The sequence below is a fragment of the Brassica napus genome, chromosome C2, assembly GCF_020379485.1.
Source record: "Brassica napus cultivar Da-Ae chromosome C2, Da-Ae, whole genome shotgun sequence".
In the NCBI taxonomy this organism is placed as follows: Eukaryota; Viridiplantae; Streptophyta; class Magnoliopsida; order Brassicales; family Brassicaceae; genus Brassica; species Brassica napus.
The window spans coordinates 23,749,098-23,772,358 of record NC_063445.1 but is presented as its reverse complement, the minus strand read 5'-3'; the positions used below and the strand labels follow the sequence as shown (position 1 = coordinate 23,772,358).

General features: G+C 41.8%; 4 protein-coding genes and 2 pseudogenes across 5 annotated transcripts; 4 read left to right on the top strand and 2 right to left on the bottom strand.

The window, feature by feature from the left end:
- The first annotated feature begins 12,427 nt into the window (after window positions 1-12,427).
- On the top strand, window positions 12,428-14,221 carry LOC106381266 (annotated as a pseudogene).
- Window positions 14,222-14,986: 765 nt separating this feature from the next.
- LOC106378086 (putative RING-H2 finger protein ATL61) lies at window positions 14,987-15,598 on the bottom strand. Its single transcript, XM_013818273.1, has one exon. The coding sequence runs from the start codon at window positions 15,596-15,598 to the stop codon at window positions 14,987-14,989; it is 612 nt and encodes a 203-aa protein (XP_013673727.1).
- Window positions 15,599-15,935: 337 nt separating this feature from the next.
- On the top strand, window positions 15,936-17,832 carry LOC106381264 (annotated as a pseudogene).
- Window positions 17,833-17,943: 111 nt separating this feature from the next.
- LOC106381267 (protein trichome birefringence-like 31) lies at window positions 17,944-19,991 on the top strand. The gene is made up of 5 exons (XM_013821155.3): window positions 17,944-18,352; window positions 18,433-18,604; window positions 18,677-18,876; window positions 18,948-19,094; window positions 19,467-19,991. The coding sequence occupies exons 1-5, from the start codon at window positions 17,988-17,990 to the stop codon at window positions 19,822-19,824; spliced, it is 1,242 nt and encodes a 413-aa protein (XP_013676609.1). The 5' UTR covers window positions 17,944-17,987; the 3' UTR covers window positions 19,825-19,991.
- On the bottom strand, window positions 19,892-21,780 carry BNAC02G21850D. Of its 2 annotated transcripts, none has more exons than XM_022696155.2 (5): window positions 21,622-21,780; window positions 21,131-21,227; window positions 20,568-21,039; window positions 20,348-20,487; window positions 19,892-20,204 (listed from the first exon to the last, which is right to left on the bottom strand). In XM_022696155.2, the coding sequence occupies exons 2-5, from the start codon at window positions 21,206-21,208 to the stop codon at window positions 20,025-20,027; spliced, it is 870 nt and encodes a 289-aa protein (XP_022551876.1). In that variant the 5' UTR covers window positions 21,209-21,227; window positions 21,622-21,780; the 3' UTR covers window positions 19,892-20,024. The 2 variants fall into 2 exon arrangements, with proteins under 2 accessions (XP_022551876.1, XP_013676610.1); XM_013821156.3 differs by having other exon boundaries at window positions 20,342-20,487; window positions 21,622-21,779.
- Window positions 21,781-22,332: 552 nt separating this feature from the next.
- BNAC02G21840D lies at window positions 22,333-23,223 on the top strand. The gene is made up of 2 exons (XM_013820008.3): window positions 22,333-22,650; window positions 22,751-23,223. The coding sequence occupies exons 1-2, from the start codon at window positions 22,592-22,594 to the stop codon at window positions 23,025-23,027; spliced, it is 336 nt and encodes a 111-aa protein (XP_013675462.1). The 5' UTR covers window positions 22,333-22,591; the 3' UTR covers window positions 23,028-23,223.
- The last annotated feature ends 38 nt before the right edge of the window (window positions 23,224-23,261 follow it).

Below are 23,261 nucleotides of genomic sequence, written 5' to 3'. Positions count from 1 at the left end.
TATGAGTTCTAAAAAAAACTCTTTGGATTTTGACCTTATTTATATCCACATTCACGTTTAAGACCACTTTTATGTCCATTTTCTTGACTAATGTTGATTTTCTTCCTCAATATAAAATGTCAGATTCTCTTGAAGAGAATGATCATAATCAACTAGACGTGATTTATCATCTGACATCAATAGCTCATTTTTTCTTAATCTCAAGAGACAAAATATAGTTATAAACTTCTTTAATCTCTTTTCTCAATCGTGTGTGTTGGGATCTAAAACGGTTACGACGAAATTAACGTCCAAATCCCCGCAAAATACAAGTATGTCTTTTCACAACAAATCATGCTCGGTCAAGAGAACGTCGCAACGTATGTTCCCGAGATAAAACTTCTTTCGAATTCTATTTAGATCGAACATAAGCCATCGGAAACATACCCAGACCGGTTACGGATAGGTCCGAGTATGACGATCGGAATATGGACGAATCAAGCTCAGTCATTACGCTACTACCGCACATGCACGCTGTCCGGTCGCTACGTAGCGACCGAGCGTCCGTCCCGTTCGGTCTCTACGTAGCGACCGAGCTCGAGCCGAAGCTCGGTCGCTACATAGCGGCCGAGCGTCCGTTCCGCCCAGTCGTTACGTAGCGACCGAGCTCGAGCCGAAGTTCGGTCGCTTTGTAGCGACCGAGCTCGAGCCGAAGTTCGGTCGCTTTGTAGCGACCGAGCGTTCATTCCGCTCGGTCACTACGTAGCGACCGAGCGTCAGTTCCGCTCATCGCTACGTAGACGCTCGGTCACTACGTAGCGATCGAGCCCAAGCCGAAGCTCGGTCGCTACGTAGTGACCGAGCGTCCGCTCCGCTCGATCGCTGCGTAGTGACCGAGCTCTTCCAAAATGTCGATACGACATTAGTCCATGCATTCTCGTCTACCCTTCGATGCTATCTCCCGAAGACCGTAGCGAACTCATTTCATGTTTCCTGCCATTCTAAGTCATCGATCAAACTTTACGGTAAAAACCGCAGAAAGTTCGTTCTTTATCGAAAGAAGCCGTAATAAACGCTTCGAGTCAGAAGACGGCCCAAAGGGACCTAAGACATGACTCGAGGCCCAACTTACGATTTCTTAACCAACAGACCGCAAGCCGCAAGACGGTTTACGCTTGGTTAACAAGGAAAGATAAATGTCAAGTTTCCGCGGATAAATACAAAATTTGGAAGATAATTACGAAGATTGGAAAAAATGGAATATCTCCATTTTTATGCTATGGCGGCTTAAGGGATGAAGAGGAAAAGCTTAAACCGACCTAGGAGCCAGTATATAAGGAGTCCTAGGCGAGAGGCATGGGAGGAGGACTTTTCTCAGAGCAAACTTAGCACTTATAGCAATTAGGCATATTTCTGTTTTTGTTATTCGAGCTGCGACTCAGCTAGGTTATTGCCATCTTATGGTTTTAGAACTATGAATCTCGCCAACAGCTCTCGTAGCCCAGACTCTTACCTTGTTGTAACGCTCAAACGCAAATTCGGAATAAGATCTACTTAGCTCTCTTTTCGATTTCTTATACTTTATCGTTGTTATTCTTGTATTCTGATTGCTTGGCGTGTGGTATTAGCAGATATCCGGGACCTCTGGGAAATTAGGGCTTTCCTAGTTTCCTTATTTAAACGGAAATCGACAGTGCGAATTTAGGTTCCCACAGTTTGGCGCTAGAAGGAGAGGGGGTACGGATCAATCTAACTCTCAACCACATCACGCTCAACCAGACATGTCAACTGGTGACGCGGATAACGTGCAGACTCCTCTTAACGAAAGCAGTGGCACTGACCTCCACGCTCCCGCAACGGACATATCCGCGGCCAACGCACCAGCCAACGCCGCGGCGCTCGAGGAGTTTAAAAAGATGTTCGCCACCGACGAAAAAAGGTCGGAAGAACATGATAAGCTCGTGAACACCTTGACCAAACAAGTTGAAACTTTAACGGCAAGGACTCAAGCAATCTGCCCCCGCGGAACCACTAAAGTCCACGGGAAAAGACTCGACTTCGCAACCCCACTCGACATACCTGGCGCCGCGCAGGAACGACCTTCGAGTCAAAACCCTAGCAAGAAATCTCCCATCGAAAAGGGAAACCCTGAAAGTCCTCCGCCTCCTGCAAAGGCTTCGGAGGACAACGGAGTCGAGCACATCGACCTGGATCCTAGCGATGTCTCCAACGATACTGATGAGGACGTTGACAGACATCCAAGGAGGACCAGAAGCCAATTCACTCGGGAAAGCTCTCCGTTCGACAAACCAATGGTAGAAAAGGAGGAAATCCTCTATTGGAACGAGCAAGAAGAGCTGGCTGAAAAGAAAACCGAGTTCACTCGCAGTAAATGCTGACAGGCTCGGAAATCTGCTGGCGAGACGTCGGATATCCGTGATCTTCGCGACTATATCACCAAGACTGCGACAGAAGTAAGAGCCGTGAAATTCCAAATCCATCACGCTACCAGCGCTGCACCCGAGATCGACAGGCTGCTGGAAGGGGCTCGTAAGACCCCCTTCACCACTCGCATCTCAGATATGAGGTTATCCGATCCAGGAAAACTCAAAGTACCGAGGTATGATGGTATGACCGATCCGAAGGTGCACCTTCAGACTTTCCACATCACGATGGGAAGAGCGAGGCTGAAGGATGGCGAAAAAGATGCCGGCTAGTGCCGCTTGTTCGTCGAGAATCTGGAAGGGGCAGCCCTCAAATGGTTCACACACCTTAAGCGAAACTCTATCGGAAGTTTCTGACAGCTCGCGTCGGAATTTCTCAAGCAATACTCTATGTTCATAGATAGAGAAACTTCCGATGTCGATCTCTGGAGTCTGTCCCAGAGGGAAGACGAACCCCTCCGCGAGTTTATCAGCTGATTCAAGTTGGTAATGTACAGGGTCAGCAGGATAAGCGACAAGGTGGCCATTGATGTGCTCAGAAAGGTGCTCTAGTACAAGTCAAAATTCAGAAAATGGATAGCCCTCGACAAACCGCGGACGATCCAGGACGCCCTCCACAAGGCAACGGACTACATCATGATCGAGGAAGAAACGAAAGTCTTATCGCAAAAACATAAGTTGGCGAGACCATCCTCGAAAGATGTAGATCCAAAAACGAAGAAGAAGAACCCTCGTAACGACAAGTATGTCCATCACGAGGGGGAAGATCTACAAGGAGCGCACAATTACGCGATCAGCTCGGACCAGGGCCGAACCATGGGTAATACGTGGACTCGCAATCAAGGATATGATGAAAACACCTTCTGCGAGATCCACCAGTCCCGAGGACACTCCACGACTAACTGCAAAGTCTTGGGAGCAAGGCTGGCCGCGAAGCTACTAGCTGGAGAGCTCTCGGAAGTGACCAGCGTGAAAGATCTCATCCTCGAGACCGATCGGCCCCCGAAGCCGGACAAAAATCCTCCAGCGGAGAGATCTCCTCAAAGAAACCAATCTGGGGATAAACGCGGTAGAAGGCCAGACGACAAGGGGAACAATAACAATCGTCGCAGAGTCAACATGATCATTGGAGGATCGTAATTCTGCAACAATACGGTTTCGGCCATCAAGGCTTACCAGCGGAAGGCGGAGTCGAGCGCAAAATGGCCTACATGGTCTCCTACCCGAGATGATCAGAATTGCTCCATCACCTTCGCGAAGGAGGAAGCCGGCGGGATCGATCAACCTCACTGCGATCCGGTCGTCATAGATCTCGTCATACGAGATCTGGAAGTTGGATGAGTACTCATTGACCCGGGAAGCACGATCAATGTAATCTTCCGCAACACTCTCAATAGGATGAGCATCGAACTCGGAGAAGTAACTCCAACGCCGAAACCACTCACAAGTTTTTCAGGCGAAGTATCGATGACCCTCGGGTCAATCCAGCTGCCAGTCATGGCCAAGGAGATCATGAAAATCATCGAATTCGCGGTGGTCGATCATCCTTCCATCTACAACGTGATCATGGGAACCCCATGGCTCAACACCATGCAAGTCGTTCCATCAACGTACCACCTGGGTGTCAAATTCCCGACCCCAAACGGAGTCGCAACCATCTGGGGATGTCAGAAACAGTCGCGACTATGCTTCCTCGTGGAGCACAAGTTAAGGCAGATGACGACCTCTGCAACGGAAAATCGCAAACGCACGAAGATAGATAAATCTTCGGCCAAAAACGTTTCAAGAAAAGACGATTTAACATCTTCTGCTGACGCAAACGCTTCGGGTGTCGAAACTCAACACGAGTCCGAAGCTGACACTACGACTCAACCGTAACATCCGGAAGAGAACGGTGACCCGGCCACAGTCATCACGATCAAGGTGGTCAGCACGGCGACAATCGCCGAGTAAAAACGCTCGCGGCATAAAATAGAACTACGAGATGGCTTGATCCTCGAAAGAGGTACGTAGTCAGCTCGTCGAAAGACGAGTAAAAACGCTCGCGGCGTATACTCGTATACTCCCACATGGGAAAAGATACGTTATTGTAATCGAGTTTTTTATAGATTTCGAAAATTTTTACTACAATATACATCGTTCCTTTTTAAGACACTTGCGCTTCAATTAACGCAAAAATCTCAGAACACGCTTAGAAAATCTACAAACATTAAGACTCTTGTCAGCAGCCTCATACGGCCCAAAATCGCTAAACAATCCCTCTTCAGCACCGAAAATATACGTATAGTCTTCGAAATAACTGCGAGACGTCGCCAAGTTAAAAGTCGAGACGATGCGAACAAATTGTCCGAACGTGACCACAAAAACCTTACACTCCGCTCGTCGATTGGCCCCGACGAACACATCAGCCGTCCTAAACAAACGCAACTTGATCACTCTTTTGATTTTCGAACGTCCAACACAAGGACGAAAGCGCGCTACAAAAAAAATCCGAAATTTTGGTCTAGCACTTCCAGTTGCTTTAAAAATTGTCTCTGGAAAGATGCTCGATTCATACCATACAAGTCATATAAGCCGAGAACCTATAGCGGACTTTAAATCGGTACGAATCAGGTAGAAATCGCAACAGGAAAATCGATAGCCGGCTAGTCACCGCACAAACCTTAAAACCGAGAGTAAACCTAGGTCTTGCCGTAAACCCATCGCATTGGTCTCAGACATCTCAAAGACATGATATCTAAACGATACGAGATCCTAAAACATGTCTCTCCGTTTATTTCTCAACGTTCCCGAAAGTTCGTAAGAATAAATAATTTTTATGAAAACTCACGTCTCGAACAAACCAACAGATTGAACGCCTCAACGAAGTTAAATATGAGAAGAGAACTCATGTTTACTTCAAACCCACTCGAAACAAAGTAACTCAAACAAACATCCACTATATATATAAACCGCATAGCGGTAGGGGTTCAAAGCCACCGAAGGCCAGTCCCGATAAAAATAAAAGCGGCCAAAACAGGCCCACACAAAGTTCGAAGGCCAAACTCGGCCGGACATATATGAACGAAGGCCACACTTGGCCGCAGAATACTAGATAAGGGAAAAACTTCTTCCCGTCAAACACTCACCTCTCACAGATCAAAGTTAAAATTCCCGGACAAAGAAGCTCCGAATGCATCCGCGGGATAGTTCACTTCCTCATCGCCACCAGTAAACTCAGTCGTGGTCTCTACGGTATCAGGAGAAACCGGGATGGGATCCCAGAATCCCTGAATCCTCCCGTCGATCGGAGAAATGAGCATCTCAGCGTGAGCATGATCCTTCATGCCGCCCTTCATTAACTCCATCTCCCTCTCGAAAACGTAGTCATCCGCCCTCGTCTTCCAAAGGCTCCCAACTGAACCGCGACACTCTCGGAAGTCACCCAGCGAGTTGAAAGCATCCTTGAGGTTCCCATACTCGACCTGGGATTGAGAGGCGCAAGTCTTCATCACCTCGACAATCTCCCTCTTGCCCTTCCGTTCCGCCCTACGAACAGTCCTCGCATGATCATGAGCGAGTTGAGCATCTCGCGCCAACATCTCGTCTCGCATGCGAGCAAGATCTTTTTCCGCCTTCTCCGCTTTAAAGCGATAGATCATGGCTTCTCTATGGCTCGCCTCAATGGCCGATCCAAGCAAGTTCAAGCCCTCTAAAACCGATTGACACGTTATACGCAAAAGAAAATATATATATACACTTGAAACGATCGTCAAAATTCTTAAAGCCTATACTCCGTTGATGATACGAGATCTTTCCGCGACGACTTTTGGCCTCCCCGACTCGTTCATGGACGGAGGAGCATCGAAGCCCGAGGGAAGACCAGCAAAGAAATCATCAAAGTCCGGAATAGGGACCTCGCTCGTACCGCTTCCATCGCCGAAAGCAAGGTCCGGATCCCATCCTGGAAGCATGCAATCGTCCACCGAAAACTCCAGGTCACCGAGGTCAATATCTTTCCCCTTCGAAGAATTCAACCCCGTCGCAACCGCGGGAGCAGCGTCGGGACCTTGGTCATCATGCTCGGAATCACTCCATGTTTCCCCGCCCAAAGCAGGAGTAGGATGCACAAACCTCAACGCCTTTCGAACTCTCTTCGGCGTAAAGGAAGTCCAGAAGAAAGGACCGTTCCTGAGCGGATCCCTCACCGCGATAATGTCCTCAGGAAACGGAGCAAGGGGATTGATGAAGGGACGATCGTTTGGCAACCTCCGGAACAATGGGATACAACTCTTCTCGATAGACGCAGCGTCCACACGAACGAAGAAGAAAAACTTCTTCCACGAGTTGAAGTTAGAAGTAAACCCCTTAACCACTGACATGAAGTTCCGAGGGACAAGCCTGTACTTGTCTGTATCCTTGATGATCTGCAACCTAAGAAGCGCTTCGAAATGATCGACGGTAAGAGAGAGACCATGCTCATAGCTCAGGATCAGGACTCCAATGAGGTGCTAGATGCCAAGGGGATTCAGTTGGATTATCGCCACCCCAAAATGATCCAACACACGGACGATAATTTCAGGAATCGGGAACCACAAACGACAGCGCACTACAAATGCTTCGTAACAAGTAAAGTAACCCTCCGGGGGACTACTAGCGCGCTCTGCTTGACGAGGAACCCTGAACTCCACCGCATCCAAAATATGGTAGAACGACCGCATGACCTCGAGAAATTCGCTAGTACTCCTACTTGGTGCACCTTCCTCGACCGGGCGATGGTTCATGACCGGGAATGATTTCTCTTTGGGAGGTGTGATCGAACCATAAGACGCCACCCACCATGCCTCGTTCTCGGCCGGGTCTACCGAATGAGAAACGAATTCTATCTTTGGCACACGGAGCTCTTCAGAAACGTTCACGGGCAAGGACCCTTTCTTCAAACTCCTCTTCTTACTCGACATCTCGTGTTTTTCTTTTTTTTATCAAGAAGGAAATGATAGAGAGAAAGAAAAAGAAGAAAGAATTTGTCAAGAAACCTCTCTATGAGAATGAGTGAGTGTAAAGATTGTGAAGAAATTACCTCCCTTCTTATAGGCATGAGAAATTACTATTTACTTGCGGATTTTTGGACACTAACTTTGCCCAAATACACCAATCTCGTCCGAACTCACCATACCGCACGTTGGAATCTCACTAGAAATCCACGATCCTAACAAGCTGGGGGCTAACCGTTGGGGTCGAAAACGGTTACGACTAAGTTAACGTCCAAATCCCCGCAAAATACAAGTATGTCTTTTCGCAACAAATCATGATCGGTCAAGAGAACGTCGAAACGTATGTTCCCGAGATAAAACTTCGTTCCAATTCTATTTAGATCGAACATAAGCCATCGGAAACATACCCAGACCGGTTACGGATAGGTCCGAGTATGACGATCGGAACACGGACGAACCAAGCTCGGTCATTACGCTACTACCGCACATGCACGCTGTCCGGTCGCTACGTAGCGACCGAGCATCCGTCCCGCTCGATCGCTACGTAGCGACTGAGCTCGAGCCTAAGCTCGGTCGCTACGTAGCGGCCGAGCGTCCTTTCCGCCCGGTCATTACGTAGCGACCGAGCTCGAGCCAAAGCTCGGTCGCTACATAGCGACCAAGCCGAAGCTCGGTCGCTACGTAGCGACCAAGCGTTCTTTCCGCTCGGTCGCTATGTAGCGACCGAGCTCTTCCGAAACGTCGATACGACATTAGTCCATGCATTCTCGTTTACCCTTCGATGCTATCTCCCGAAGACCGTAGTGAACCCATATCATGTTTCCCGCCATTCTAAGTCATCGATCAAACTTTACGGTAAAAACCGTAGAAAGTTCATTCTTTATCGAAAGAAGCCATAATAAACGCTTCGAGTCAGAATACGGCCCAAAGGGACCTAAGACATGACTCGAGGCCCAACTTACGATTTCTTAACCAACAGCCCATAAGCCGCATGATGGTTTACGCTTGGTTCACAAGGAAAGATAAATGTCAAGTTTCCTCGGATAAATACAAAATTTGGAAGATAATTACGAAGATCGGAAAAAATAGAATATCTCCATTTTTATGCTATGGCGGCTTAAGGGTAGAACAGGAAAAGCGTAAAACGACATAGGAGCCAGTATATAAGGAGTCCTAGGCGAGAGGCATGGGAGGAGGACTTTTCTCAGAGCAAACTTAGCACTTAGAGCAATTAGGCATATTTCCGTTTTGGTTATTCGAGCTGCGACTCAACTAGGTTATTGTCGCCTTAGGGTTTTAGAACTAGGAATCTCGCCGGCAGCTCTCGTAGCCCAGGCTCTTACCTTGTTGTAACGCTCAAACGCGAATTCGGAATAAGATCTACTTAGCTCTCTTTTCGATTTCTTATACTTTATCGTTGTTATTCTTGTGTTCTGTTTGCTTGGCATGTGGTATTAGCAGATATTCGGGACCTGTGAGAAATTAGGGCTTTTCTAGTTTCCTTATTAAACGGAAATCGAAAGTGCGAATTTCGGTTCCCACAGTGTGTCTACTAGACAACATTACTTGTGTGAAAATAATATTTTCCAATATATATGCATCATTAAAATTTTGCTTCGAGAAATTTTACTTTTAAACTTAACATACAACATAGTTGAGATATTTATAGACTCAAGGTTTTGTAATCTTTAGATGCAAAATAAATAATGAGCTTTAGATAATCACATTAAGATGATCGTATCTTTCTTTGGATTGTTATCCAAAATTTATGGATTTTTAAGATAAAGCTTTAAGCTTAAACGCTCGTATATATAATGGTAATGAAATATAATAATAATAAATATTTCAAATTATAGAGATATGTAAACGTTTTTATTATATTAGGAAATAAATAATATTCCTATAGTAATTTTCTCAATCACTAGATTTTTATTATCATACGATTAGTCATCTCTATATTAATATTTTTAAACTAAGAATTCAAATAAAAATCAGATGACATATAGATTAATTCACCTAATCAAATTTTAATTGACTATGAATCTATTAAATAATACTTATCTCAAGGAGAAGTGAACTGATGATTGGATATCTGCCATGGTGATGGTGCTGGAAACATACTTCTCGTAAAATCTATCTTTTAAATAATCAAAAGTTTGCTCATAGAAATATGGCCTTTTTGTTAGCAACGATCAACATTTACCATTAAAAATTTAAAGATTACGAAGTTACTAAATACTAACCAGCAATAAAAAGTGGGTTTTGATGATTACAGCAATAAAATATTTGACAGTTCATAGAAATCTTTTGAAACATTAAATTAACTATCATCAAACCAAACAAACTATACGTGTGATCAAAGTACTAATAGTTAATAAACATGTCACTCCATGTGCTTTATATTAAATCAACAATTAATTCTCTCTTAATAATTCTCAAGCATAAAGAAAAGTTATGCAATTTGTCACCAATAATAAAAAGTACATACTTTGGCCAGAGAACCAACCGACCATAGAACCGTTAACCATTAAACTTATTAACTAATGAGGATGAGGTAACTTATCTCATCTCGATGGTTTGACCCGATGGTTAAAGATGGGTTGTTATGCCGGATACGTCAAAGAATGTCCGTGAACAAAACAACATCGGTTAGGGTTTTGTTTAGCATGAACATATATTTATAAAGACCAAAATATTTTATTCTTCCATGAATATGAAAGTCAATTAAATACTCAGATCTAACTATCATGAAAGTAAATAGAACAAAGAGGTTTGCTTTATTTATCTTGTTAATCAGTTATTTCAAAGCACTTAATTCTATGTCACGTACAGAAGTTTTAGCTTTAAAATAATATACTACGCTTAAACAAAATAAAGATCAGTTTATAAGTATAAACTGCTTGATATCATAACTCAACAACATATCAGTCAACAAACTATAACGCAGATCTAAACATAGATGTCAGTTTGTGATGATCAAATATATATATATATATATATATATATATATATATATATTATTTTTTTTACTTTTAGAGAAACTGATTAATCGTAAACAAACGATGGATACACCAGAATCAATCTGTAATGCCCGTCCCCAAATCATACTCTTGTGCCCTAACTTGAACAATAAGAAACACTTGCATACGCTAAAAAGAAAAGAGGGAAAGGAGTGAACAACATACAGTCATTCAGTGATAATGGTCATTTCTGCTCACATGACTCCTAACATTATTAACCAACTTGCATGCGAAAATATTAGTCCTAGAATATTCATCACCCAACATATTAAGCAATTAACAAACATAACACATCATTTATTTCAATACACATTCATTAATCATATTAACATTTGTCATCTCATAACCATTTCCAATATTAATAATAACATGACAACTTAGGCTGGTCGTCACCTTGAAAGGTCGTACGCCACCTTGGGCTTGTCAGCCGGTTTACGGGCTTTGACGGGATCGCCATGTCCTCGTCCTCAGTCCGACTTTACACATTTAATATTTACCTAACAACTTCATCACTTATCACTTTAACATTTATCAACTAACAGATCATCATCAACATTATCATCACAAATTATCATCAAACAATCAAACATACCAAATTCCTAGACCTAGCATTTAAGAATACAACTTGACTAATAATAATAAAAGTCCACAGATCGCACCCTCACCTTTGCGTTAAGGTTGAAAGTGGGTTCTGAAACTAGCGGGTTGACACTCTGTTCTAGTGATCTGAAACTGCATTTGCATTCGAAGCGAATTAGAGTTTCTGGTTTTGACAAAACAAGATGATTCTTGTCCAGGAAGAAACGCGAATAAGTATTTGTTCTTACCTCTAAACAAGATAACGTCAACAGATATAGATTCCTTGCAGCTAGATCTTTCCAGCGACACCTTACTCGCGTCCTAACTCTCCCTGGTTCACCGGGAAAACTTCTCAGAAAACCCCTATGTAAAACTGGAAAAACAGGTTTCGGACTTGAAATTTCTGGATTCAGAAAACACTGATTTTTCTCCAAATTGAAGATAAAATAACTTCCAGAGTTTACCTCGTAATGAAGTGTTCTTAGTGGATATAGAAAGATGGTAACGTCAGCTTTCTAACAATATCACGAACGTCACCTAACTCCTTTTGTATCAACCAGAAATCTCTTCCCAATATGGCTCTGCGAAACAGAAAAACCAGATCTGAACCGATTTCAGAAACATAATAGTTTTCTCTCAACTTGTAGATTGAGTAACTAACTGAGATTACCTCGTAATTGAGACCCAAAAGTTGTTGTGTCTTCCTTGCAACGAGATCTATCAATCCAACTTTAGTTCTTTGCCTAACACTTTCGTATCTGGTCGCAAACTTCTCTCCAAAATCTCAACTTGGCACTGATATCTCAGAGTAACTGCAGGCTGGTTGTCGGTTATTTTGGTAGAGCTTCGCCGTAAAAATTGTATCTCCCTCTTCTCTCTAGGTCGTGCCCTCAATATATATATGTAGAAGAGTTTAGGGTTTAGATCATTCAAAATTACTAAAATACTATTTTTTAGAGTTTTGGCTTAAAACATGGGCTTTACGTTTAAGGTTTTAAAATTTGTTGGATTTGGGCTTGTGACATTATTGCTGTTAGTTATAATTTTTAGATGTGTTATACATAATTTCTTGAATTCTTTTTCCCGCATGCAGTACGGGCCAAAAACTAGTTTAAACTAAACCATAACCATAAAGACGGATTTGTGTGTTGGCCGGACCTTAATAAAACGTGACTTTAATTTCCTAATGTCTAAAATTTAAACAATACTATATAGGCAGTGTGTTATAACTTATAAGATATCAGATATTTCATATTTGTCGGAATTTTATTTCGGAATTCGATTTTCAATGGAGTCTTCACATGGGTTATCAAGTTTTATATGCCTTTCTACAATCAATTTCGACTGAACCGGGGACATACATGTCGAATTTCAACTCGGTTACTTCCGGTTTAGCATTCATCAGAGATAAGATAAGTAAGCGTTATTACCCCCGTCACACTTGACACATGTATCATTCCCCTACTTTCTCGGGTCCTTTACGCGCGTGAGTATTCGCCATCCTCGCGACGCAGAGGCTCACAATAGCTTCTTAGGGTTTCGTTTGTTGGCAATCGCGATCCTAACCTAACCCCTTTCTGATTACCTCACCAATCTTCGATTCCTTGCTTCGAATCTCCAAGATCGGCACCGCGCGTGATAAACCCTAAAGAAACCCTAATTTTCCCAATCACAAAACCCATCAACGAGGCAATGGCGTCTGGTGCTATAGTCCCGAAGGCGAAGCATAAACGGAGGGAAATTGGCAACAAAAGATTGAAACCCACGACCGCGGCGGTGAGACCGATTCCGCTCGTGATGATGAAGATAAGTCTAAACTCAACCTCAAAGCTTGAAGTTCGCAACTTGAAGCGGAAACTAACAGCTGAGCTTGAGAGAGTCAGGACCTTGATCAACCGCCTCGAACCTGTCCCCGACAAGACAAGGGAACAATGGTAATAAGGGAGGCTCCGACAAAGGCAAAGCTCAGATTTTGATTATCACACTATAGTGAAGAAGCCTATGGATTTAGGGACAGTGAAGTCTAGGTTGAGTAAGAGTTGGTATGAGTCGCCTTCGGAGTTTGCTGAGGATGTGAGGCTTACTTTCAACAACGTGGGGCATGATGTGCATCGTATGGCTCAGTTTTCGTTGAACATGTTTGAAGAGAAGTGGGCCCCGCTTGAAACACAGTATGAGTCTCTTAATAGTAGGCAACAACCGTCTCCTCTTCCTCCTATATTGGTTGAGACTAGGACTTTGGAGACAGCAGAGTCTATGACAAACGCAGTGGAGCCTTTAGCTCTAGCTGTTTCCCCTGAGAAGCGTGAGGAAGAGGAGGTATCTGGGAATAGAGACTAAGTGAAGACCTTCAGGATTTGCCTTTTGATAAGCTAGAGTAAAGTTGTTGAGATTATAAAGAAGACTAATCCGGACCTCGCTCAACAAGAGGATGATATTGAGTTGGATATTGATAGTCTTGACCTCCAAACGCTTTGGGAGCTTTACAGATTCGTGACAGGGTATAAGGAGGGCTTGAGTAAGAAAAAGGAAGAACAAGGATTGAGCTCTGAAAGAGAAGCTGAGTCTGTTCACAACGGTGTCCAAGAACCGGTGAGAGCAAATAACTAACTGCCTTTTATCGTATTAACTGGTATCTAGACTCTAATGGTATCCTGTTTCTTCTTTGGTGTTCACAGAACACTCTAGTAACTGGACCTGAATCGACAAAAGTTACAGAACTAGGTGAGATTTTAGTTTATAAGTACTATATTAGTCTTTTTAGCCTCACTGCAATAAACTCTTTTACTTTTATTTTGTTTTTGACATTTTAGGCCATGTGGCATCTCCAGCTCAACAAGTAAATGCTGGTGTATCAAGCAGTTTTAGTAGTGGATCAGGCTCTTCTAGTGGTAATGTTGAAACTTGTTTATCCTTCTTCTCCATTATCACCAGTTTACTTACATTCCTCTTTCCCTATGCAGATTCTGACAGTGATAGCTCAGGGCATGGATCTTGTTACTGTTAACTAACCAAGACTCTCAAAGTATTAGCATAGGAGAGAGCCATGGTGTTGTCAGTTACATACTCTTTCAGTAGCAAAGCTAGGTTACCCTTTTTCCGAAGTAAAAGAGAGATAAGATAGTGACTGAATTAGAAAAACATAAGGAAAACAAGGATATGGTTTTAATGAAATTAGACTTTTTTAAAGTTAGAAGATCAATATATAGACCAATACTTCTGATTTCGTTACCAGATCCACTAAAACTTGCAAGTATGTGTATTGCGTAAATGAAAGAGTTGAATCTGATTTTTTTTGTAACACAACCTCATTACTAAGCTTAATCGATTACAATGATAGAGCACAACATCTGACATACCCAGTGTGCAAGCCTCATGTCTACAACAACACAACATCTAAAGTAGTAGATGGATGGATACACAAGCTTTGAGAAGCTTGATAAGGTGTTAAAATGAATGTTCAAATTATCACCTTAATGGAGGACCGTGGAAGTGCTCTCTCCTGAACCCAACAAAGTGGCTTTTGATATGTCTTCACCACTATACCGGCGAACAAAGGGGGAAGCTAGACGATATTTAACTGAAAGGTAAAAGCATATGTCCTCCAAAGCCTTCCAATCCCAACACTACCGTGTTGGAACCAGAAAGCAAAACCGGTTGTAATGATAGGTCCCAGTTATAGCGAAATCAATGTTGATCAAAACAAGAACACTTTGGTTCTTAAAGACAAGTTTACTGCAATTTTGTCTTCCCTTTTTATTTAACTCCAACTCATGCTTAAATACAAAATTATTAAAAGAATTAAACTAATTACTAAGTGAGTGGGTAAGTAACACACATCCTCAAATTAAGGCAATATTGAAACTAAAGCTTCTGAACAATTGATTTGGTCTTCATGGAGATGGCCACGTTTAACTTCTTGCTCAAGTTATATCTCATCATGCCAGGAAAAAAAAACTTTAGGCCTTGGAATCTTTCATCTTTGCAAAACTCATAGTGGGGTCAGGGATGTAATGGGGCCCGAATCTCCAACTTCCAAGGTTGTCGGGATGTTTACTACAACCTCCGTCACATCTGCTGAATGCCCATCAGAACAAGTTAGATTGCCGGAACTTGGTTCGTTAGTTTGGAACAGGCGTACTCTCGTCCTGCAGATAGGGCAAGTGGGGTGCGACTCAAGCCAAGGGTCGATGCAATGGGCGTGAAACCAGTGTTTACAGCTCGGTAAGAGCTTGGCTTTGTCTCCTTCGTCGAGCTCAGAGAGACAAACCACACACTCGACGCCGCCGTCCTCAAAGTTCCGAGGGTTAAAATCAACGACGGGGATTGATCGGATGAGGATGGAGGGGCTAACGCTGGCCAACTCCGTGATGTTGATGATAACATGGTCATCGCTGGTATTGTTGGCATCATCATCATCATCATCAAAGTAAAGTTTATAAGCGCCGGCACTCAGTAGTACAAGGAAGCCAAGCGAATCCAGAACGATAGTAGCAACCAAAACCACTCTTTGGGCATTCTTGTCACCACGATGAGAAAGCGGATACAGCCAACCAATAATAAACATAGAGACAGCACAAATAAGTATCATATTCTGGCTCATCTTCGAACACATGTGTTTTTTTTTTCAGAATAACTGAAACAATTGAGTAAGAATTAGTCGTATTGATTTTGATTTGTTTTCATGAACATGTAATTTATAGGTTAAGTGATCTTACCATTGCTCTTTAAAAGGAAAACTTACTAAACTTGAATAAATCAAAACAGGTAAAGGTAAGTAATTTCCTTTTTCAATGGAGTTTTCACATGGGTTAGCAACTTTTATATGCCTTTTCTACGATCAATTTCGACTAAACCGGGGACACACGTATCGAATTTTGACTCGGTTAGTTCCGGTTCAGCATTTATCAGAGAGACACGTAAGCGTTTACTCCCCTATCTTCCCGGGCTCTTAACGCGCGTGTGGGAGAAAAAGCGCGTGCATCTTTTCCACCCTCGCGACCGCAGAGCGGCTCACAATCGCTTTCTAGGGTTTCGTTTGTTGGCAATCACTAACCCCTTTCTGATTACCTCACCAATCTTCGATTCGAATCTCCAATATCGCCACTTCCCGTGATAAACCCTAGAAAGAACCCTAATTTTCCCAATCAGAGGCAATGGCGTCTGGTGCTATAGCCGGCGGTGGAGTTTCGAAGACGAAGCATAAACGGAGCAGCAAAAGATTGAAACCCACGACGGCGGCGAGGCTGGTGTCTCCGTCGAATTCACTTGGGTCTGACGTCAATCGTCAGATGATGAAGATAAGTCTGAACTCAATCTCAAAGCTTGAAGTTCGCAACTTGAAGCGGAAACTAACATCCGATCTTGAAAAAGTTCGGAACTTGATCAACCGCCTCGAACCTGTCCACCCCCAGCAAGAAGCTCAAAACAGCAAACAGTGCTCAGATTTTTAAGAACTTGCTTACCAAGTTAATGAAGCATAAGTTTGGGTCGATTTTCAACACGCCGGTTGATGCGGTTAAGTCCGGTTTACATGATTATCACACTATAGTTAAGAAGCCTATGGATTTGGGTACAGTGAAGACTAGGTTGAGTAAGAGTTGGTATGAGTCTCCCTTGGAGTTTGCTGAGGATGTGAGGCTTACTTTTAACAACGCTTTGCTGTATAATCCCGTGGGGCATGATGTCCATCGTATGGCTGAGTTGTTGTTGAGCATGTTTGAAGACCAGTATGAGTCTCTTAATAGTAGGCAACAAGAACCATTACCATTACGAGCTCCTACACCGTCTCTGTCTCCTTCTATAGTGGTTGAAGATAAGACTTTGGAGAGAGCAGATTCTATGACAAAGCCAGTGGAGCCTTTAGCTCTAACCGTTTCCCCTGAGAAGCGTGAAGAAGAAGAAGAGGAGGCGTCTGGGAATAGGGACTTGGCGTTTGAGGAGAAGCGGAGGCTTAGTGAAGACCTTCAGGATTTGCCTTTCGACAAGCTAGAGGAAGTTGTTGAGATTATAAAGAAGACTAAGCCGGAGCTCGCTCAACAAGACGACGAGATTGAGTTACACATTGATAGTCTTGACCTCGAAACGCTTTGGGAGCTTTACAGATTCGTGACAGGATATAAGGAGAGCTTGGGTAACAAAAAAGAAGAACAGGGTTTGAGCTCTGAAAGAGAAGCTGAGTCTGTTCACAACGGTGTCCAAGAACCGGTGAGAGCAAATAACTAACTGTCTTTTATCGTATTAACTGGTATCTAGACTCTAATGGTATCCTGTTTCTTCTTTCTTGTTCACAGAACACTCTAGTAACTGGACCTGAATCGACAAAAGTTACAGAACTAGGTGAGATTTTAGTTTATAAGTACTATATTAGTCTTTTTAGCCTCACTGCAATAAACTCTTTACTTTTATTTTGTTTTTAACATTTTAGGCCATGTAAATGCTGTATCAAGTAGTTCTAGTAGTGGATCAGGCTCTTCTAGTGGTAATGTTGAAACTTGTTTATCCTTCTTCTCCATTATCACCAGTTTACTTACATTCCTCTTTCCCTATGCAGATTCTGACAGTGATAGCTCAGGGCATGGATCTTGATACTGTTAACTAACCAAGACTCTCAAAGGATTAGCATAGGAGAGAGCCATGGTGTTGTCAGTTACATACTCTTTCAGTAGCAAAGCTAGGTTACCTTTTTGTTCCAACGTTTTCTACATCAGATTGTTTCTGTATTAGAGTTAATTGTTAACTGTACATAAAAGTGAACAACACTTGTCATCAATCGAACAGGCTTGTTCTATACTTCTTAATTGTTTTTATTGTCTTTAATCATATCACTATTTTAAACCGAGAGACCAAAAAAAAAAAAGACAAGCTACCTAATGCAGAAAGTTCACCAACCGGTTGTTAAATGGAACAAAGTCGATGCTTGTATGTGAAGTTATTCACTTCTTTGAAATCATGAACTCAACAGCAAGAAGTTCATTTGAGTCTGTTTTCAAATGTCGAAACAAACATCTGCAGACTCGCGGATTATTCAATCCATTTTCCAGCTTGTCCTTTTTAGTCTTCTAGTCATAGGATCCGCGAGATGGATCCTTGATGAACTCAAGAGCAACAAGAGCCGGATATTACAACTCTATGGTTTCAGACAGAAACCAGCAGTGTTCGTTACCAAAGAGGATCAGTTTAACGAGAGCTGCAACGTCTTTGAAGGACAATGGGTTTGGGACAATGTCTCGTACCCTCTTTACACGGAGAAGAGCTGTCCTTATTTGGTCAAACAAACAACATGTCAAAGAAACGGACGGCCTGATTCTTCTTACCAGAACTGGCGATGGCAACCAAGCTCATGTGACTTGCCCAGGTATTATGAAAAGAAAAGAAGCATGTGTTGATTCATGGTCTCAGATCCAAGTGACTTAAGTAATCTTTGTGATGTTTCAGGTTCGATGCTCTGAAACTGTTGGACGTGTTGAGAAACAAAAGACTGATGTTCATAGGAGACTCAGTGCAGAGAAGCACGTTCGAGTCAATGATCTGTATGGTACAATCAGTAATACCTGACAACAAGAAGTCTTTTCACAGGAGAGCTCCTATGAAGATCTTCAAAGCTGAGGTACATAAAAAAAACACATACTCCTACTCAAAAAAAGGCAAAGATGGTTTCTTATATTAAATGTATGATCAGGAATACAATGTGTCTATCGAGTATTACTGGGCACCTTTCATCGTGGAATCGATTTCAGATCATGCAACTAATCATACAGTACACAAAAGGTTGGTTAACCTAGACGCTATTGAAAAACATAGCAAGAGCTGGGAAGGTGTCGATGTTCTAGTCTTTGAGAGCTATGTATGGTGGATGCATCAACCTAAGATCAATGCAACGTAAGCTGTATAACCCACAAGCTAAACCGAGCGCCTACAAGGAAAATTTATATCTATATATGCATATGCAGGTGTGGTGATACTAGTAAAGTTCAAGAGTATAATGTAACGACTGCTTATAGAATAGCGTTGGAAACATGGGCTAAGTGGTTAGAGACGAAGATCAATCCCTTGAAGCAAAGAGTTTTCTTCACAAGCATGTCTCCAACTCATCTATGGTATGTTTTAGACCTGCTGTTTCGTTTTTTTCGGTTAGTTCGGTTCGACCATAATCCCATTGAAGTAAACCGATATGGTTCGGTTTTCGGTTAATGTTGATTTTATTTCTTTCCGAAAATAACCTATTTTTGAATTTCAGTCAAATTTTGGTATAATTTTTTAAAAACTAAGATATTTTCGGCTAAATTAAGTTATTTCAATTAATTTTAGATAATTCATTTTTTCAAAAAACCAAACTAACCAAACCGAACCTAAAAAAACCGAAATAGTTTCAAAAGCTTTCCAAACTAAACAGATCACAAAACCGAAACTGGACCAAACTAAAAAATTTCCAAACAATTGAGAGTGAGTTTGGGGTGTGATCTTGGCAGGAGCTGGGAGTGGAATCCAGGGAGCGATGGAACCTGTTATAATGAGTTATATCCAATAGACAAACCATCCTACTGGGGCACAGGATCGAACCAAGACATCATGAAGATAGTTGGTGATGTTCTAAGCAGAGTTGGAGACAAAGTAACGTTACTGAACATTACACAACTGTCAGAATATAGGAAAGACGGACACACGACTGTGTATGGAGAACGGAGAGGGAAGCTCTTGACAAAGGAGCAGAGAGCTGATCCTAGAAACTATGGAGACTGCATCCACTGGTGCTTGCCTGGAGTTCCTGATACATGGAACGAGATTCTCTATGCATATTTGTTACGCAGTCATCGAAATAACTTCTGACCCCTTTCTCAGGGGTGTGCAGAGCTCAGGAACATCAATTGTTTTTAGATGAAAGCAAGTAAAGATATAGGATAAACTTTTGGTTATTCATTGTCAAAAAAAACAGTTTGCATCTCAGAGCAGATTAGCTCGTTTATGTTTTTAATAAAGCAATAGGAGTCTCACTATACAAAGGTACTAAAATGATGTAAGCATGACTCTCACAATAGCTCCCATTGGGAATCGGCTGATTCATGTACCTGCGAGCTTTTGAAGTCTATGGCTTCAGAGTCACCACTGACCAGATCAGAACCCATATCTGCATCTCCGAACCAAATTGCAAGCTGCTCATACTCCTTCTCTCTTATTCTTTTTGTCGTTAAAGCATCCAAGATCTTTCTCTGATGTTGATTAAAAAAGGTGAAAACTAGGGAATGAGAGATAAGTAATGCTAAGTTTTTTCCAAGAAAAATGATGGAAGCCAAATTTAAAGGTTTATCACAACAGACATATTATATAAAGAGAAAAGCAAAGGAACCTTTACTGATCTGAGCTTCTTGGTCCTAAAATGGAGAGCATAGAGTTCATTGTCGTCAACACACCCGGGGTGGTCTTCTTGAAATGTTATGCCGGACAATGCTTTGGTATCCAATGGAGCATCAGGCTTACCATTAATCACATCATCTATAGAAATTAAAAAAAAAAAAAAGATATTTAAGGGTCCAAAACTTGTAGCAAAACAAGAAATGAGTTGAAGCACCAACCCTCATTAGAGGATCTCATGTTATCTTCAGCAGGTGCATCTGGAAACTTTGTGTCGGTTGGATTTACATTTGAGATCTCAAGCGTAGCTGTGGAAACATAATCTCTGAATGATTCAACCCTAACTTCTTCTACACTCTCCTCTCTTGGAAAAACCGAAGCTTCTCCAGGAGACTCCTCATTGCCATGTGAAGTGGGTGATGTCAGATTACCAACACAGTACTCTTGAATCAATGAAACTTTAGAGAGTGTTTCTTCATCAGAAGACGAGGAGGAGGAGACTGATAAATCCTCCTTCATGATATCCTCTTCAACTTGTTCCTCAACACTAACATTTCCTAAAACGTCAAAGTTCTGATGTGATGGTGGATCAGAAGGACTTCTTTCACAGCTCGGTGAAGTAAGCCTATCATCTGGTTCACCTCTTACAGATTCCCATCCTGAAGGATCACTTGAATTCAAACACAGAGTGTTCTGTCCAAAACATAACGAACAATCACCCAGTTTCAGTCTATCTACTCTCTAACATCATTTCAATCAACAGTGGAATCAGAGAGAAGAGTACCTGTGAAGTGAAAGTGTCCACCTCCACAAGTATTGTTTCAAGCTTGTTGTAAATTTTACCAAACCATGCTGGACCCATTGTTTTACACTACAAAAAACTATGCAGTAAACAGCAACAAAAAGGTACAAACTTTGGTTAGGAAACAAAGTCATCTCAATAAGGAAAGACGATGAATTCAAACGAGTATGAAAATGTTAAAACAACAACAACAAAAGGACAAGTCCCAACTTAGAAACAACTCAAAAACCCCCCCTGAAACTGAGTAACTTAGATATGTTCTCGGACGGAGCAAGAAGAGTAGTTAACTAAAACACTATACACAAAAGTCTCCCGAGTTTGTGATCGGATCGCTGATAAAAGAGAAACTCATAGACGCATCGAGTTACATAAAAAGAACGAGACTTTCAGATGAACAAAGCAGAAAGAGACAAACCCTCAATTTGAAAGTAAACATAAGACTGAAAGACGAAAGGAAAGAGATGAAGGATTACCTGAGAAAGTAACAAGGAGGAGGAGGAGGAGACTACAACATAACTTATGATCAAACGAGACAAAACCTGAACATGAACAGAATCATCATTATCATCACACAACAATATCTTCTAAAAGCTTTTATTATTATTATATATATAAATATACTTAAGATCTTTTAAGGGTGGGTTTAAGATTTTTCTCTCTTTTTATAATTTGTTATTAACCAAGTGGATATCTATTCGGGTCATATATGGGCTTTTTTTCTAAAAGGGTCCGTTGAGTATTTTTAATGCCCATCATGACTTAAAAAGTGCGTGTGCGCTGGGTGAGTTTGGGTTTTCATGTCGGTTAGCTCCGTTCGGTCTAAATCTCAACGAATTGAACCAGAAATTTTTTTGGTTCGGTTTAAAATATATTTTGCAGAAGTCTTCAAATTCGGTTAAATTGATTATAAATTGAATAATTGTGGCCAAGTTCGGTTAATTTGGTTTATCGAGTTCCAAATTTTGGTTAATATCGATATAGTTTTGTAAATTAAGAAAAAAAAAACGAATTAATTATGAATCAATGCAAAAACCATTTTTTTCTTGAATTGCCGATCAAACCAAGTCTCTAAATCAAACTGAACTGAAAACCAAATATTTTGGTTTGGTTCGATTCAGTTAATAACCGGAGACCTATGTCTATGTTTAGAGGAAGGATCCAAAATTATAGGACGTCGATGATGATGTCACGTGGAGGAGATGACCAAAGAGAGGCATGGGTCTGGCCATAATCTTTACATTGGAAGATGTGAGTGTGGATTCTCTCCCACTCCAATATTATTTTATTTTTTTGTATGTTAAATTCCATTCACATTTGATGATTGATGCGTGTATATAAATGGAGTAATGCAACTCTCACAAGTCATAATACACTCACACACACTATATTGTATATTTGTATCTATTAACACATTATTGTAAGAGATCATATATAGAGATTGACATGGCAACTTCCGCCTTCTCGTCTCGTGGTGCACAAACGATGAACACCATGCTCGTCAAGTAAGTTTACACCTACTTGCATGTCATATTGATAATGCATGATCACATGCAAGATCGTAAATGACTAACTTATAGTTTACACATGAAATTACATGTACAGACCGATGCTTAGGAAATCTATCCACAAGAAGACTGCATCGCACGACATAGTAAGGGAGGCGATGAAGACTGATGGCGCCAGCGTCGGAGAGGCTGAGATCAAGACGATGAGAAGTTTCAACGTCGCCAGAGAGACGACATCGTTTTCAGAGAGTAGTTGGGTCCCACATGAAGCCACGGGAATATACTATCCAAAGGGACAAGAGAAGGTCATGCAAGATGTGCCTCCTCCTCCAGCTGGTAGCCATGTGTACGATCTCGTTAACTGGTTCTCTTGATCCACACTCTCCTTTCATCTCGATCTCATCATGATCACAATATTGTTCTCTATATCTAAGTTCAATATTGTTGTAAGGGGAACTAACTTTACTGTTCTGTGCTGTATCATACATATCTGTGTGTAATTATAAGTGGATATGTATGTATATGCTCATATAATCAATGATAATGAATAATGATGATGGTATGAATTAATTTAGTACCAATGCATGCAGCAAGTAACCGCTGCTTTA